The sequence below is a fragment of the Sorex araneus genome, chromosome 6 (assembly GCF_027595985.1).
Source record: "Sorex araneus isolate mSorAra2 chromosome 6, mSorAra2.pri, whole genome shotgun sequence".
Classification (NCBI taxonomy): Eukaryota; Metazoa; Chordata; class Mammalia; order Eulipotyphla; family Soricidae; genus Sorex; species Sorex araneus.
The window spans coordinates 80,022,213-80,040,465 of record NC_073307.1 but is presented as its reverse complement, the minus strand read 5'-3'; the positions used below and the strand labels follow the sequence as shown (position 1 = coordinate 80,040,465).

The 18,253-nt window shown below is 41.8% G+C and overlaps 1 protein-coding gene across 4 annotated transcripts in view; it reads left to right on the top strand.

Moving 5' to 3' along the window:
• Positions 1–18,253, top strand: part of KDM5A (lysine demethylase 5A) — a 97,258-nt gene that overhangs the window by 12,136 nt on the left and 66,869 nt on the right. For 3 of the 4 annotated variants that reach the window (XM_004603882.2, XM_055141365.1, XM_055141368.1), the window contains exon 5: positions 168–302. The exons of the other annotated variant lie outside the window; for it this stretch is intronic. In XM_004603882.2, the coding sequence (XP_004603939.1) occupies positions 168–302 (135 nt within the window). The remainder of the gene's footprint in view (positions 1–167; positions 303–18,253) is intronic. 4 annotated transcript variants of the gene reach the window in all.

Here is an 18,253-nt window from a genome sequence, read left to right as displayed (position 1 = left end):
AGCCTACTAAGATTTTGATAGAGATTTTTGAATATAGATCAACTTGATGGGAGAGTGATTGTGATTTCATTAGTTTTAGGGACTTACTGCACATTAATTATTTTTTTCCTGATTCTCAATTCTGATTATCAGTGAATCTGCTCTCTTTCTGTGCTCTGATTCTTTAGGGTGTACAAATGCCTAATTTAGATCTTAAGGAAAAAGTGGAGCCTGAGGTTCTTGGCGCTGATGTCCAAACATCCCCAGAGCCTGGTACAAGAATGAACATTCTGCCGAAGAGAACAAGACGTGTCAAGTCTCAGGTATCAATGTCCAGCTCCATTTTTAACAGGAGTTTTAAGTGCATTGATGGTACAGAACAATGATGTAGTTAGAGCAGACCATTTACATACCTTTTGTCTTTAAAACTTTGAAAACTTTTAGCCTTCTCACTAACCTTTGAGAGAGTGGGGAAATAATTATGAAATTCAAGCTGATTTGATTTAGAAAGCTGTTATTTTGAGCAATTATTGACAGAAAAGACATTAGAGGATAACAGGATACTGTAGGGCCTGTTTGATAAATATGCTGAGGAAGTTGAATTGCATTTTATTTTATGCTTAGCAGAAGTGAGAGGAGTGGGAAAGTGGTTTTATTTTCTACTTAGTCTTTTATTTGAGGGGCGTGGGGATGTTTTGCATCACACCCGGCAGTGCTAAGCTATTGCACTCAGGAAATGCCCTGGTGATGCTCTTGAGACCATATAGGATGCCAGGAGTTGAATTCCGGTTGACTGCATACATGGCAGATTCCCTACCCTCTGTACTACTGCTCTGGCCCCTCTGCTCAGTCCTTTTGAAACCAGAACATAGGTTTCTAATTATCTGAGCCATTCTAGTGAAGCTTTCATAGTGTTAACTGCAATCTAAAATACTTCTTTTTCTTTTTTTCTTTTTGCGTCGCACCTGGAGATGCACAGGGTTTTGCACTCAGGAATTACTCCTGGTGGTTCTCTGGGGACCATATGGGATGCTGGGAATCAAACCCGGGTCGGCCACATGCAAGGCAAATGCCCTACCTGTGTTACTATTGCTCCAGCCCCTGCAATCTAAAATATTTCAAACCCCAATGAATGCATCAGAAGAAAAATGCCCAATTATTTTAATTTTTTTTTTTTTGGTCTGTGCCTATCTGCTCTCCCTTCTTCCCATTTCTATTTTTTGGTGGTCCTCAGAAGTTGACATTTTCAAGGTTTTTGGTAAAAATAAGTCAGTAGGCTAGATCATAAGCTGTCATATAAATCAGAGATAATGGGTAGGTTTCTTGATGAATCTAGTAGAACTTATTAGAATATCTAGGATATGCTTTTCTATTTCAGTGATGAATCTTACTCTAATAGGGTAAGCTTGCCTCTCTTTCAGTTGTAATAAAGTTCTATTTCCAGCTTCCAAAATTATAAGTCTTAGATGCCTGCTGTTATCAAATCTGGTACTCAGACATTCTTTAAAGATATTTGAAATTGAGAGCATGAATATTTTATTTATTTATTTATTTTTGAAGTAAACAGATTTTATTTAGAGGTTTTTGAGGGAAGGAGGAAGGGATAAGTGGGAGAGAGAATAGTAAGAGGAACGCACCCAAGAGAGAACTCGGGCTTCTCCAAGGGTGGAGAGAGCCCCTACATACATCTGAGCTTTAGACACAAACCATGAAAGTACACATCTCAAGAGGGGAGATGGGGGTGACACATGTGCTCGGCCACATGGGCGCAAGCAGCACATGGGCTCAGGCAGCATATGCGCAGAGCATGAATATTTTAATCAAGCTGTATAACAACATAGCAATCCTTTTTATTGTTTACATAGTATATATAAATATTCCTCCAACTACTGCTGTGTGATACTGGTTGAGGTCTGTTAGATTTTGTTTTCTTTTTGGGTCACACCTGGTAATGCACAGGGGTTACTCCTGGCTTTGCACTCAGAAATTACTCCCGGCGGTGCTTGGGGAACCATATGGGATGCTGGAAATCGAACCCGGGTTGGCCGTATGGAAGGCAAACACCTTACCCGCTGTACTGTCATTCCAGCCTCTCTGTTAGATTTTTGTTTTCTTCCTCACACATAGTGAGGTATCTGACTCAAGTAAAATTAAGAGCCAGATTTATAGAGTTTAAAAGAAGGGTATGTAGATTAGTTATGTAGTTATTTTGTTTAGTTGGTAGTATTTCCTGTGTTTTGTTTTAGGGGCCTTTTTTGGGGTTTGAAAAAAATGAAATAACTTCTATCATTGCCTCATCTGCAGTGGAGGCAGGACAGGGAAAAAGATCACTGGCCATTCTTATTGTGTTGAAATTGCACAAATTAGCCAGTCAGTTGATAAGACTATCAGTTGGTGGAAATAGGTTTGCCCTTTTATAATTTTTTCTTTTTCTGATTGTGTCTGAGTTCAGGAGTAGACAGGAAATAATCTACTTTGGACTAGTTGATAAAGATTTTTGAGAGACTGTATTGTACTAATTTGTTGAATTTCTGATAGCCTTTCTTATGGCACCAGTTGTTAAACCTTTGTTTTCTAAAGTAAATCAAAGACATTTGTAACTGCAAAAAAAAAAAAAGAAATCAGATTATCCTTTTAATATATATGTCTATTAGAAAGTATCTTAACTGACTCCTGATCATTAACTTTAACGTATGTTTTGAGGCAGTGTGTTATAAGAATGAGAAACGTTCACATTGGAAATGGGAGTCAGGGCAGTGAGTTCATTTGTAAGTTCATTTGAAAGAGAACCGGATCTTTTTCTGTCAAGGGAGAAGCAGGCAAGTGATCCTTCATCTCAGGGGATATCTCTTTTTCATTGCCATGTCTGCTTTTCTTGTTATGTGTTTATCCTCACTGAATAATATCCTGATTTATAATAGCCTCTTTGGTATTTTGGTAGCTGAGACGTAGAAGTTTTGTACAGGAAATGTGAACTTATTTTTTGTCTTTAGGCCACACCTGGCAATGCTCAGGGGTTACTCCTGGCTCTCAACTCAGGAGTCGCTCCTGGAGGTACTCATAGGACTTTATTGGATGCTGGGATAGAACCCAGTTGGCTGTGTGCAAAGCCTTATTCAGTATGCCATCTCTCCGGCCCGCAGAATGAATATAATGGAATTCATTGGAAAATGATAGCCCTATTTTAAGTTAGTAAATTCTGGTTTAGTCATTAAGTCAGTCTGTTGCTGTGGCTGATTTTAGAAGTTCTGATCATCTTTGAGTGTATAGTATATATTATAGTGTATAATGATGATTCTCTTTTAAGACCTGAAGTACTTGATGTCTCTTTGACATGGAGATTGAGCTTTTGAAGAGTTTATCTTATCTACTTTTGTTCATCTATTTGATTGCCAGCTTGTGATGAAATTGTTTTGTTTTAGGGCCACACCTGGTGGTTCTAAGGAGTTAGTCCTTGTTCTACATTCAGAAATCACTCCTGGTGGGCTCCAGGGTCCTATGAGAGGCCTGGGTCAACTGTGTGGAAGGCCTTACCTGCTGTACTGTTGTTCTGGCCCCTGAAAATTCTTTTTGATAATCTACATGGTAATCTTCATGGAACCATATAGAAGCCTGCCTTTTGGGCTTGGGAAGATCGCTCAAAAGGTTGAAATGTGTTTCTATCATTCATGAGGCTCTGATGTCAATGCCTAGCACCATAGGGCTCCTAGCATCATTGGGCACTGAAATGTACAGCCCATGTACAAATGGGCAGAATATTGCTGGGAGCTCCCCTCTGCCCTCCCCGCAGATAAATCTTTTTGCTTTTTGGGGGTCACACTCAGCAATGCACAGGGGTCACTCCTGCCTCTGCACTCAGGAATTATCCCTGACGGTGCTCAGGGGATCATATGGGATGCTGGGAATGGAACCCGGGTGGGCCCGCGTGCAAGGCAAACGCCCTACCCGCTGTGCTATCGCTCAGCCCCAAAAATCTATCTTTCTATTTTTCAATCAGCTTTTGAAAATTAAGGTATTACAATTTAGGCTTATAATGTTAATGTCCCATACCCACAGAGTGTCAATATCCCTCCATCATGGTCTCTAGGGTCTCTTTCCCACTTTTCTGGGCCTCAGCTCTCTTGGCAGTATTTTGTGGGGTGTTTTTTGTTTGTTTGTTCTGAGGCTCCACCTGTAAGTCATTGGGGCTTTCATTTGGCTCTGCTCTTAGGGATCACTCCTGGAGGGGCTCGGGGAACCATATCAGGTGCTGGGGAGCAAACCAGGGTTGGCTGTGAGCAATGCAAACATCCTACTGCTGTGCTATGGGTCCTGGCTCCAGTATCTTTGTTTTAATTTTCTGTGTTACCCCCTTGTTTTGTTTCCTTTATATATTACGTGTATAATGAGATCATCCAGTATTTCTTTTTCCTTCTGACCCACTTAGCTTCGTATGACTTTCTAGTTCCACCCAAGTCGTAAAGAGGTACAAGATTTCAATTTTTTCTTATAGCCCAGTAGTGTTATACGGTGTTTATATACCTGCCTGCATGCCTTCCTTTCTGGCTACACCTGACAGTGCTCTGGGCTCAGGGATCACTCCTGGCAGGCTCTGGAGACCATATGTGGTGCTGGGGATCAAACCTGGGCTGGCTATGTGCAAAGTAAAGTGCCTTATCTGCTGTACCATTGCTTCGGCCCCATAGTTCCTTTCTTTTTAGTGTTCAGGATCTAACTCAGGGCCTTATGTTTAGGGTGTATGTACTTTATCACTGAGCCATAGCCTCAGTCCTGTATCTCTGCTTATTTTTTGGTGGTGCTCTGGATCAAACCTATGACCTCATACATGGAAGACAAGTGCTCTGCCACTGAGCTACAGTTCTGGCTGTCCTATGATTTCTTCATTTACTTAATCCACTATTATTGGGTTCTGGCTAGATAGGTCTTGACTTTTGTAAATACTGCTGCACAAACATAGATGTGTATATATATCTGCAAATTAATGTTTTTGTGTTCTTGGAGTAGGTGCCAAGGATTGGGTCACATGGGAGTTGTATTTTTGCTTATTTTGAGAAGTCTTGTATTATGTACTATGTTCCATAGAAACGGAACAGGTGACAGTTCCACCAACAGTGAAAATATGCCTTTTTCTAATTGATATAAAATTGTAAGGTAGGGACCACATAGAATGGATATATTCCCAGAAGAGGTTTTGCTGGGTCATATGGAATCTCAGTTTTTACTTTTTTAAGGAATATCCATGTTGTTTTCTAAAAAGGCTGGACCTTGGGGGCTGGAGTGATAGCATGGCGGGTAGGCATTTGCCTTGCACGCAGCCGACCCGGGTTCAACTCCCAGCATCCCATATAGTCCCCCGAGCACTGCCAGGAGTAATTCCTGAGTGCAAAGCCAGGAGTAATCCCTGAGCATCGCTGGGTGTGACCCCCCCAAAAAATAAAATAAAAAGGCTGGACCAATCGGCATCCCCCACCAACAATGAATTAGTCCCTTTCTCCCAGCGTCCATGCCAGCACTAATTTTTTTTTCTTTGAAAAAATGTCATGGGTATCCTTATAGGGACTGCATTGGATCTGTATAATGCTTTGGGGAGTATTGGTATTTTGACAGTGTTAATCCTTTTGATCATGAGCAGGTGATGTGTCTCCATTTCCTATGTTCCTCTTATTTCTTAAAGTAGTGTTTTGTAGTTTTCTTTGTATAGGTCCTTTGCATCTTTAGTTAAGCTGATTCCAAGGTACTTGATTTTCTGAGGCACTGTTGTGAATAGGATTATTTTTTTAATATCTCTTTCTTCTCCTTCGTTATTTGCATATAAGAAAACTATGATGTTTTGGGTATTGATTTTTGTGATCTGCCACTTTACTATACAAACCTGTTGTTTCTATGAGCTTTTTTGTAGAGTCTTTAGGATTTTCTAAGTATAGTATGTCATTCGCAAATAGTGATATCTTGACTTCTTCTTTTCCTATCTGGATGCCCTTGATATCTTTTTCTTGCCTAACTGCTATGAAAAGTACTTCCAGTACTATAGTGAATAGAAGTGGTGAGAGTGGTCAACCTGGTCTTGTCCCTAATCTTAGAGGGAATGCTCTTAGTTTTTCCCCATTGAGAATGATGCTTGCTGTGGGCTTCTGGTAGATGGCTTTGACTATCCTGAGGAAAGTTCCTTTGACTTCCGTTTTGTTAAGTGTTTTATTGATATGGTATTTTATGTTGATTGACTTGCGAGTGTTGAACCATCCTTACATTCCCCAAGATGAATCCTATGTGGTTGTGGTGTATGATCATTTTGATGAGTCATTCTGTTTGCTAGTATTTTGTTGAGGATCATTGCTTAAGTGTTCATCTGGGATATCAGCCTATAATTATCTCTTTTTTGTAGTGTCTCTTGTCTCTTTTGATATTAGGGTGATATTTGCCTGATAGAAACTGTTTGGAAGTGTTTCTGTTTCTTCTATTTCCCAGAAAAGGTTGAACAGGATTGGGAGTAGGTCCTCTTTAAAGGGTTGGAAAAATTCACTGGTGACTCCATCTGTGCCAGGACCTTTCTTTTTCTGGAGACTTTTGATTACTCTTTCAATTTCCTTGATAATGATAGGTCTGTTCAGGTATTCCAAGTCTTCTTGGTCAGCTTTGGGAAGTTATAGGAGTTCAGGAATTCCATTACTTCGAGGTTTTCTTGTTTCGTGGCATAAAGATTCTCAAAGTAATTTCTGATTATCCTTTGAATTTCTATGGTTTCTATTGTGATGTTCCCCTTTTCATTTCTGATTATGTTTATTAGGGTTCTCTCTCTTCTGTGAGTCTTGGTAGTGGTTTATTGTTCTTGTTTATTTTCTCAAAGACCCAGCTCTTGCCTTCATAGTTCTTTCGGATTGTGTTTTGAGTTTCCATCTCGTTAATTTCTGCTTTAAGTTACTGGCAAGCTCCCTGTGGCGTATTCGATATGCCAAAAACAGTAACAAGTCTCAAAATGGAGACGTTACTGGTGCCTGCTTGAGCAAATCGATGAGCAATGGGATGACAGTGACAGTGATTCCCTTCCTCCTTTCTGGCTTGGACTCCTTTTGTTGGTCATTTTCCAATATCTTTTTTTTTTTTATAAAAAATATTTTATTGAATCACCATGAAAAAAAATTACAAAGCTTTCAGGTTTAAGTCACAGTCAGGTTTAAGTCACATTGATTAAACCCCCATCCCTTCACCAGTGCACATGTTCCACCACCAAGAATCCCAATACACCTCCCTCCCACCCCCCCCACCTAAGTAGCTAATGATATTCCCTTTATTCTCTATATACTTTGAGTACATTCCATATTTCCATACAGAACTCACTATTATTGTTTGGAAACTTTCCCTAACAATCAGGCCTGCTGAATAGGCATCATCTAATAATTTCTCTTCATTGCTGAGAGTGAAGACTCTGAGTCCGTGCGGCCGTATCACGGCCGCACGGTTTTGGGTTTCTAATATTTTAGCTCAGTTCACAGTCAAAATGCATGGCTCCAAGAAGCCACTCTGGTGCCAAAATGGGTTAGGAGACCTCAGGATCACAATCTTAGGAGCGGAGGGTCTGTTTCTCGTGCTGCGGCTACGCATCATATCTGGGCGGAAGGCGCGCCAGTAACGCCCCCCCTCCCAGGACCACCCACAGGCTACGTCACTAAAGAAAGTCCTACCTCCAGGTTGAGGGGTCTTAGAGGGTGGCTCTCACCACGTGGATGCTGCCACTGCTACCATTTTCACTCAGAAAAATGGGGCAGAGAGGGAAAATCACTCCCCGGGCTGCACAAGGTTGTAGCTCAGTTCACAGTCAAAATGCATGGCTGCAAGAAGCCGCTCTGGTGCCAAAATGGGTTAGGAGACCTCAGGATCACAGTCTTTAGGAGCGGAGGGTCTGTTTCTCGTGCCGCAGCTCCGGATCATCCATTTTCCAATATCTTAAGCTGTGAGGTTAAGTTACTTTTGTGACCTTGCTCTTCCTTTTTGAGGAATGTTTGTAGAGCTGTAAACTCTCCTCTTAACATTATTTTTGCCCATATCCCATAAATTCTGGTAGCTCGTGTCGTCATTCTCATTTGTTTCCAGGAATCTTGATTTCCTCTTTGATTTCCTTTCTGAGCTACTGGTTGTTGAATAGTGAGTTGTTTAAATTTCAAGTGATTGATTGGAATTTGTTTCTGTGTTTGATTCATTCTATATTCAGTGCATCATGGTCTGAAAAGATTGTTGATATAGTTTCTATTTACTTAATTTTATGGTTCCAGTTTTAGTATATGCGCTGCTGAAGTGAGCACACACTTAATTTTATGGAGGTATGTTTTGTGTCCCAGCATGTGGTCTTTGGGAATGCCCCAGCTGCACCTGAGAAGAATGTGTATTTAGCTTTTTTGGGGATGAAATGCCCTATACATAACTGCTAAACCCCCTTTTTCCGTTTCTTCCCTCAGATACAGTATGTCCTTACTGAGCTTGTGTCTGATTGATCTATCAAGAGTTGATAAAGCTGTGTTGAAATCTCCAGCTATTATTGTGTTGCTATCAATGTCTTTTTTCAGGTCTGTGAGTACTTGTTTTAAGCTGGTCCTTTATTAGGTGCATACACATTAGGAGTGTGAATGCTTCCTGATATACAGGTCCTTTGATCATTAAGAAATGATCTTCGGGGCTGGAGCGATAGCACAGCGGGTAGGGCGTTTGCCTTGGCACATGGCCGACCCAGGTTTGATTCCCAGCATCTCATATGGTCCCCCAAGCACCGCCAGGAGTAATTCCTGAGTGCAGAGCCAGGAGTGACCCCTATGCATCGCCGGGTGTGACCCAAAAAGAAAAAGCAAAAAAAAAAAAAATGATCTTCACTGTCTCTTGTAACCTCCTTCAGTCTGAGATCTATGTGGTCTGATTATAATATGGCCACACCAGCTTTTCTGAGGGAGTTGTTTGCTTGTAGAATTGTTTTCCAACCTTTGACTTTGACAAAGTCTGTGTTTGTTCTGACTGTTCAGATGTGTTTCTTGCAGGCAGCAGAATGTTGGGTTTAATTTTTGGATCCATCCTGTCACTCTATGTCTTTTAATTGGTACGTTTAGCCCATTGACATTGAGAGAGATTATTATTGTGGGCTTTTGTCTGATGCTTCTGTAGGACTTTTGTTTTTGAGGGGCTTGTCTAGTCTTAAAATAACCCATTTAGTTTTTTCTGCAGCCATGGTTTTGAGTGACAAGCCATGGTTCTGAGTTCTTTGTCTGTGAAGCTATGAATTGTTTCTTCAAGTATGAATGAGAGTCTAGCTGGGTAGAGTATTCTTGGTGAGGTATTAATTTCAGTGAGTTTTCTCACTACACCCCTCCACTGTCTTCAGGCCCAGAGAGTTTCATCAGGTAAATCTGATGTAAATCTTAAGGGCACTCCTTTATAAGCAACTTCCTTCTTTGATCTTGCTGCTTTCAGAATTTTATCTCTATGGTTTTTGTCATTCTGATAAGGATTTGTCTTGGAGTATTTTTATTTGAATTTCTTTTAGCTGGTACCCTTTGGGCCTCCTGAATCTGCGTGTATGTGCTCTTCCAAGTCTGGGAATGTCTCAGTATTGTCTTTGACAGTTGCTTTTTCATGAGGGTTTTCTTCCTGTCCTTCTGGGACTCCAATGATTATTATGTTATTCCTCTTGGCTTCATTCCGATTTCCTCTTGATATCTATTGGTTTATTTTGACTCTCTTTTCCATTTTCTGCTGATGCTGCACCTCAGACAGATTCTCTGCACCTCATCTTGGGGCTCACTGATTCTGTCCTCAGCAGCTGTTACTCTGCTGCTGAGGCCTTCCACTGAGATTTTCATTTCACCTACCAAGTTTTTTGGGTCTGTCATTTCTCCTTGTATTTTTGTTGCATTTTTGTCATTTCTGCTCTCATATCCTCTTATATTTTATCAGCAGTACATTCCATTGCTTCTCTGAGCTCTTTATGTATCCTTAACAGCTCCATTCTAAATTCCTTATCTGAGAGATTATATAGTTCATTATTGCTGTTTGATTCACCTAGGATGGTGACTTTACTCACTAAGCTTGGTGAATTTCTGTGTTATTTTACCATTAATGACCTTTGCGTTTCCTAGTTTTTTCCTGTGTGGTGTTGTATGTTTTGGCCCCTGCAGTTAGGCTGTCTTTGTGTGTTACTGTGGGTTATGGAGAGGTAAAGAAATGTGAGGGCTGAATTAATGTAGGATATAGATGAAGTAACTGCTTCACACAGATGCTATTGCGTGGTTTTGGGGTTAGATTTTAAATGTAGAAGTGTCACTGGATCACTGTCATCCTGTTGCTCATCGATTTGCTCGAGCGGGCACCAGTAACGTCTCCATTTTATTTGATTTTATTTTGAGACTTGTTGTTACTGTTTTTGGCATATTGAACACACCATGGATAGCTTACCAGGCTCTGTCTCGGGGATGAAAGACTGTCGGTAGCTTGCTGGGCTGTCCGAGAGGGGCAGAGGCATCAAACCTGGGTTGGCTGCGTGCAAGGCAAACGTCCGACCGCTGTGCTATCCTTCAGCCCAAATGTAGGAGTACTGCTATTTATTTATTTATTTATTTATTTATTTATTTATTTATGTAGGAATACTGCTATTTATTTATTTAAGGCTGCAATTTATTCAGCCACTGATTAAGCTGATTGAAGTGGGCATGAACTCCACGTTACTTTTCTTTTTTAAATTTAATTGAATATACGAGAGATGGACCTTTACAAAGCTCTTCATAATTGGGTTTCAGCACACAGTGACCCAGCACCCATCCCTCCTCCTGTGTACATTTCCCACCACCTTTTTCCCGTCTACCATCCCCCAACACCAGCCTTCACTCTATGGGAGGTACTTTCTTTTTTGCTCTTTCCTTTTCCTTTTATGCATTATGGTTTGCAATACAGGTACTAAGAGTTCATGGTGTTTGTTCAGGGCATTCAGTATTTATGTCGGAACGGTAAGGTTGTAGTAGCTTTTTAACTGGGTGGCAGCTTTGGGGTGTGGAAGTGACTTCCGTGGCTTTGGAAGTACAGGAAGGTGGGGGGACAAAGCCTGACCCCGAGAAAGCCAGGAAATTTTAGTCACAAAACCCACATACCAGAATTTTCAACAGATTATGTCTCGGTGAGGTCCATCCTGAGACGGTGGAGTCAGACTGGGATTATGGCAACAATTTTGGATTGTGGAAGCAAGCGGCTGCCAGGGGCTCTTTTTGGGCAGGCACCAGGTTTACCCTACCCCCCTCTGATTTACTCCTGTCTGTGCAGCCATGTGCGAGATTAACTGCGGCTTTTGCTCTCTTTTGAGATTTATTTTTGGATCTCTGGAGCAAGGCCGGTAGAAGAATTGACATGTGGTGGCGCTGGGGTTTGGTCATGGGGGTGACGACCAGTGCTTCCAGATGTATTGGAAAGTGGGTGCAGGTAGCCCATCCCAACTCCAACTTGGAGATTCAGTCACAAAACCCACATACCTGAATTTTCAGCAGATTATATCTTGGTGAGGTCTGTCCTGAGATGGTGGAGTCAGGCTTGGGGCAGCAATTTTGTATTGTGAAAGCAAGTGGCTGCTGGGGGCTCTGCTTGGGTGGGCACCCCTCTGATTTACCTCTGTCTGTTCAGCCTTGCGTTGGTCCAATATTAACTGTGGCTTATGATCTCTTTCGAGATTTATTTATGGGTCTCTGAAATAAGGACAATAAATGAACTTGTATAGCTGAACCGGAGGTGGTTGTGGTCATGGGTCCGACATACCTAACTTTTGACTGTTTAATTTCTTTTTAAAAAAAATAATTACTGCTTTATTTTTTGCTTTTTGGGTCACACCCGGTGATGCACAGGGGTTACTCCTGGCTCTGTGCTCAGGAATTACTCCTGGCGGTGCTTGGGGGACCATATGGGATCCTGGGAATCGAACCCAGGTCGGCCGTGTGCAAGGCAAACACCCTACCTGCTGTGCTATCACTCATCCCCAGCTGTTTAATTTCTTGGTAAACATCGTTCCAAGTTGTTGGGGTCTGACCAAAGGCATAGTGACAATTTGGGGGTATCAGGAAGCCTGAAGGCTTCTAATGCATTTGCCCTGCCGGTACAGATTGACCTGCTTGTGGCACCATACCCCCAGCCTAGAGATTTTAAAGGTAAGGAGTGGATCCTAGGGGGCTAGGCTTCCTTTTGTGTGGGACATGGATTTCAGGCTGGGGGATGGGAGTATGCCACTATTGGGGTCCGCACACCTGGTTTGAGAAGTTAGATCAGCGCCCTGGGGGACGATGTCTGGTAGGGTGGAGGGAACAGTTCCCAGCCAAGATGCTGGGAGTTGGGCCTTTCGTTTGGGTGGGAACCCAGATTTCAGGTTGGGGGATGCCGCCTCGGTCCCACCTTTTAGTTTTCTTAATTGCTCCTGTCACTGTGGGCAAAGTGTGATCCCATTCGCCAGTGATCCATTCGCGCTCTCCCTCTTGCTCTTGCTTGCTCTTTCTTTCTCTAAATCAAAATTGCTTTGTATTGGTTTGCAATACAAATAAATATCCCTTTACCTTCTTCGAACACTCAGTTCTTGTCCAAAATGATAATTTCCAACTATTATTGTCATTCTGATCCCTTCGTTATCCTAACTGTCCCCCATCTCCATCGCTCAATTCTGTGACAAGCTTCCAACCATTGACCAATCCTCCTACCCTCTAAGGATAAGTTTCATTCCATTATTTTCTTCTTTCTTGTTGTTGTGTTTGGAACACAATTGACAGTGCACAGAGTTTACTCCTGGTTCTGTGCTCATGGTTCCCTTTTAGAATTGCTTGAAGGACCATAATGCAATGCTGGGAGTTAAACCAGTGTTGGGTTCATACTAGGCCAGTGCCTTAACTCCTGTACTCTCTTTTCAGCCCTCCATTCTTCCTTCTATAGTGAATCGTTACCAATTAAAAAATCTTGATCTCCTACCTCCTCTTCTATTTGCTCTCCTCTGCCTCCTTTATAAATATGTTCTGGTCTTTATCATCCTAAAAACAATAGCCCTCTTCATAAGTAATGCCTTGCTTCATGGCTGTTTTTACAGTTTCTTGAAATTAGTTGAGTGTCTTGGTTTCAACAGTATCTATTTTTTTCTCCTATCATTTAAATAAGTGCCAAAAATTTAAATGAAGCAGCCCTGTTCTAGGTATACTGATTGAGTGATTATGTAACGCTGAGGAGACTTTTTAATTTCTTCATCTCTGGTTGTGTAGATGCTTAATATGATTAATCCTGCCCCTTGAAAGTTGATTAATTTGATTTTCCTTTGACTCTGTGACTGTCGTATTTCTGGTTTCCCTGGTCTTTCTCCTTTCTGTCTCTCTCTCTCTATCCTGCCCCCTTTTTGTGTGTGTGTGTGTCACAACTGGCAGTGCTCAGGAGTTATTCCTTGTTCTGCACTCAGGAATTTCTCCTGGTGGTGCTTGAGGCACCATATGGGATGCTGGGGATTGAACCCAGGTTGACCGTGTGCAAGGCCAATGCCCTACCTGCTGTACTCTACCTGCTCTAGCCCTTCTCGGCATTCTCTAGTCACTTTTTCCCCCCTCCTGTGTCAGGGATTAAATTTAGGGTCTCATTCATGGCAAGCTCACTATTAGGATTTTAACCCCCTGATCTCTTAGTTTTAATCATGTGTCTTTTCCATGGAATTTGCAGTACTAAATGTTTGCACTCCCTAGCTGATACCTTTACCCTGTGATTTTAATTACTCTGTTTCTGTTTATTTTAGTTTTGGGGCCAAACCCAGTGGTGCTCAGGGCTTTCTTCAGACTCTGTGCTCAGAGACCACTCCTCAAATTGCTCAGAGGAGCCTATGGGATGCCATGGAATGAACCTGGGTTGGCAACATGCAAGGCAAATACCTTACTCACCTCACTGTCTCTCCGGCCCCTAATTCCATTCTGTATATTCAGAACTTTTAAGTGTTTGTCAAGAATTACTAAACTCTCAACATATTTATATGCTGTAATGAAGCCTGAAATGCCAGCGTGTCTCATTATTAGTGACACTAACTTTGACCCAGGCTTCTCCATTATCGAGCACTCACTCAATTTTCATTAAATAATAGAAATCAGAGTGATATGAGTAACTTGTTTTCCAGTTAGGTTTTACTAAGTGGAATTCTATCCATGATCCTTTCCTGAGTTACTTTGTTAGTGATACTAGCTGGGTGATTTCATAGTCTGTCATTGCTTTTATACTTACAAGTAAGCATATATGTTTTTCTTTTCACACTTTTTGAGATGTTTTCATGCAATAAAACATTATTAGGTACTTTAATGAATTTTTATGAATGCTTGTAGACATGACTGACCCTCTCTTCTTTTTTTAAAAATTTATTTTTTATTAATGAATCATCGTGAGGGTACAGTTACAGATTTACATATTTTCGTGCTTGTGTTTCAGTCATACAGTGCTCAAGTACCCATCCCTCCACCAGTGCCCTCCCACGCCCCCATCCCATTCCCCCAGTCCCCCCATTCCAGCCCCCCCACCCCACCCTGCCTCTGTGGCAGGGCATTCCCTTTTGTTCTTTCTCTCCTTTTGGGTGTTGTTGACCCTCTCTTCTTTAAAGTGTCATAGTAGAACATGATTATGTTTTGTTTGGGGCCTACACCTGGCAGTGTCTCAGGCTTACTCCTGGCTCTGCAATCAGGAATTACTCTTGTTGGTGCTCAGGGGGACCATATCAGATACTGAGGATTCAACCCAGGTTGGGCCTCTTGTAGAACAAGTGCCTTACTATGTCTCACACCCACAGCATGATTTTTTTATTGCCTTTTCTCTTTGTTCAAGATTTGGTAAGCGGGAACCTCTTTAAGCTGGTTAATGTGTTTGAAATGTTTCTTTTTCTGAGCATTTTATATCACAGAGTCATCTTTTTCTGTCATATAAGTGGTCAGGGCTAGAAATTCTAAAAAAACTTGCAGTTTACATTGGTAGTTCTAGTTCTAAATCTAAATATAGTAAACACAGTAAACCTACATGTAACACATTTCTGTTGGTTTCTGCTCTAGTCCTTGCTTTAGTATTTTATTTATTATTATTAATATTTTGCTTTTTGGGTCACACCCAGCAATACTCAGGGGCTTACTCCTGGCTCCACAATCAGAAATTCGGTGCTCAGGGGACCATATGGGATGCCAGGGATCGAAATGCGGATTGGCAGCCTAAGCAAATGGCCTACCTGCTCTGGCCTCATATCTTAGCATTTTATTATTTTTTTTAATTTAAAAAAAAAATTTCAATTTTATTTTCATAAAGTTGTTCACAGTAATTGATTATATTCAATATTTTAATACCAATCCCACCACCATTACACCTTCCCTCATCATTATTTTGTATTTTCTCACCACCACTAAAGCCTGCCCCATAGGCAGATGCTAAATAATATGTTTGTATTGCTTGTTATGAATAGTATAGGATGTTGTGTGGCGGCTGTGTGCTTCTGGATATCCGTGACAGTCAGGACACCAGATGGGCCGGGAGATGGGGAGGGAACGGCCCATACCCGCCTCCATGTGACCTGGAGTTTTCAGTCACTGGTCCTGTGTACCTGGGTTTTTCTTTTGGAGATTTGTGGCTGCCAGGATTCTTTTAGAGTAAGCGAAGAGAGAACGCCTGCTCCATCTGAGGCTCTCTTGTGAAATCAGCTCTTCATGGGCTCCAGAGTCTGTGGCAAGCTGCTGTCTTCCGAGATTCATTTTCTTTTTTTTTTTTTTTTGCTTTTTGGGTCACACCCGGCGATGCACAGGGGCTACTCCTGGCTCTGCACTCAGGAATTACTCCTGGCGGTGCTCAGGGGACCATATGGGATGCTGGGATTTGAACCCGGGTCGGCTGTGTGCAAGGCAAACGCCCTACCCGCTGTGCTATCACTCCAGCCCCCCCCCGAGATTCATTTTCATCTTAGCATTTTAAATGGAACTTTAATTCTACTGTTTGATATGGTTAAGACTGTACACACATATATATATGTGTGTATACACACATACATACACACAGCATACACACATATGTATGTAATAAATACATTGCCTTCATGTGTTCCTGAGGTTCTGATGTCTAATCCTTTTTTTTTTTTGTGGTGGTGGTTGGGGGAGGACGGTGTCAACCGCAGTATTGGGGGTCCACTAGGGACTCAACCCAGTGGTGCTTAGGGGTTGGACCAGTTCCTCTGCATGCCAGACATATTCCCTGGCCCTTTGTGATTTACCTTCCCAGCCCTGTAGTATTTTTGTTATTTACTTTTTAATAGAAGTTTTTAAATTTTTCTAGTGAAAGAAAGACCGTTTGTTTTTTTCTAGTTGTATTCCAGTAAGGTCAGAAAATGAGGTTTTAATATTGATATGTTTTGGAATTTTACTGATTGCAGGGTTGTTTAGAGGATTCATAAAAATGCTTCATTTTGGTATTAAGATCTTAGTATGCTAGCTTATTGTATGTTCTGCTTCAAAAGTAGTTAAGAATGTGTATTGTTTTATCATTGGACTAACTATAGAGGTAAGTAAAACCAGGCTACTAAGATTTAAGAATAAGGTTTGAATTTTTAAATGCTATTTTTTTGGGGGGGAGGGTTCACACGTGGCAATGCACAGGGGTTACTCCTGGCTCTGCACTCAGGAATCACCCCTGGCAGTGCTCAGAGGACCATATGGGATGCTGGGAATCGAACCTGGGTTGGCCGCATGAAAGGTAAACGCCTACCCGCTGTACTATTGCTCCAGCCCCTACGTGCTGTTTTTTTTTTTAATGAAGTAGGAGTACTGCTATTTTTCAGCCATTGATTAAGCTGATTGAATTGGGCATGAACTCCACATTACTTTTTTAAAAAAAAATTGTATCATCTTGAGATAGAGTTACACAGCTTTCATGTTTGATAGTCAGCCAATGATGTAACACTCATCCCTCCACCAGTGCACATTTTCTGGGGTTATGGCTGTGATGTTGGATTGTGGAAGGAAGTGGCTGCTGGGGGCTCTGCTTGGGCGGGCATAGGTCAACGCACCCCCCTCCAGTTTACCCTGGTCTGTTCAGCCATGCATGGGTCTGAGCTTTTCTGCAGCTTTTGATCTCTTTCAAGTTTTATTTAAGGGTCTCTGAAGCAAGGCCAGCACTAGAGCTTACAGGGAGGTGCTGAAGTTGGTTTGTGGGGGTGACTGCCAGGGCTTCCATGCGTATTGGGAAGTGGTGGGAGGTAGCCCACCCCAACTCTTCTGAGAAAGAGTGGAGATTTCAGTCACAAAACCCACATACCAGAATTTTCAGCAGATCATATCTTGATTAGGTTCGTCCTAAGACAGTGGAATCAGCCAGGGGTATGGCAGTGATTTTGGATTGTGGAAACAAGCCGCTGCTGGAACTTTGCTTGGGCGGGCACCATGACCCTCCCCTCCCGCCCCCCAAATTACCCCAGTCTGTTCAGCAACGTGTGGGTCCGAGATTAACTGTGGCTTTGGATCTCTTTAGAGATTTATCTATGGGTCTAGAAATAAGGCAAATAAATAAGCTTGTATAGCTGAGCCAAAGGTAGTTTGTGGGTGTGGCTCCCACATACCTAACTTTGGTTATTTGATTTCTTGGTAAACTTGGTCCCAAGTTGTCCGGGTCTGGCCATAGGCACAGTGGCAATTTTGGGATATCAAGAAGCCTGAAGGCACCATCAGGCTGCTGATGCACTTGCCCCGCAGGTACAGGTTGACCTGTTGGTGGCACCATATCCCCTTTAGTGCTATTTTGGCAGACTTTTATCATCTTTGGCAGTTTTATTTGATTTATTATTATTTTCTTAAGTCTAGGCTACATACAGAAATTTTTATTTTCTTATTGACTATATTTTAGATAATTTTTTTATCTCAATTTGGAATATAATTGCGCTCTTCAAGTAATAGAATGCTAAATGACTGTAAAAAACTGTGATAACAATTTTCACATAAGAATACATTCTGAATTGAAGATTTTCAGAGATAGTCTAGGCTAGTACAGTTGGTCATGAAGGCCCAATCTTTCCATCTTTCCTGCCTTGCTTTCTTCAGAATATAATCTAATTGCAGTGTGTCCACTGGATTAGGTCTCCTAAGCAGTAAGAAGAAATAAATTGGGACAGAAGAACTTCTAAGAAGCTTTATCTGAGGAGCCAAAGAGATAGTAGCGTTAAAGACAGTTGCCTTGCTTTCGACAACCTGACCACTACCAGGTGTATCCCTGGAAGCCCTCCCCTCTAGCACTATCAGTG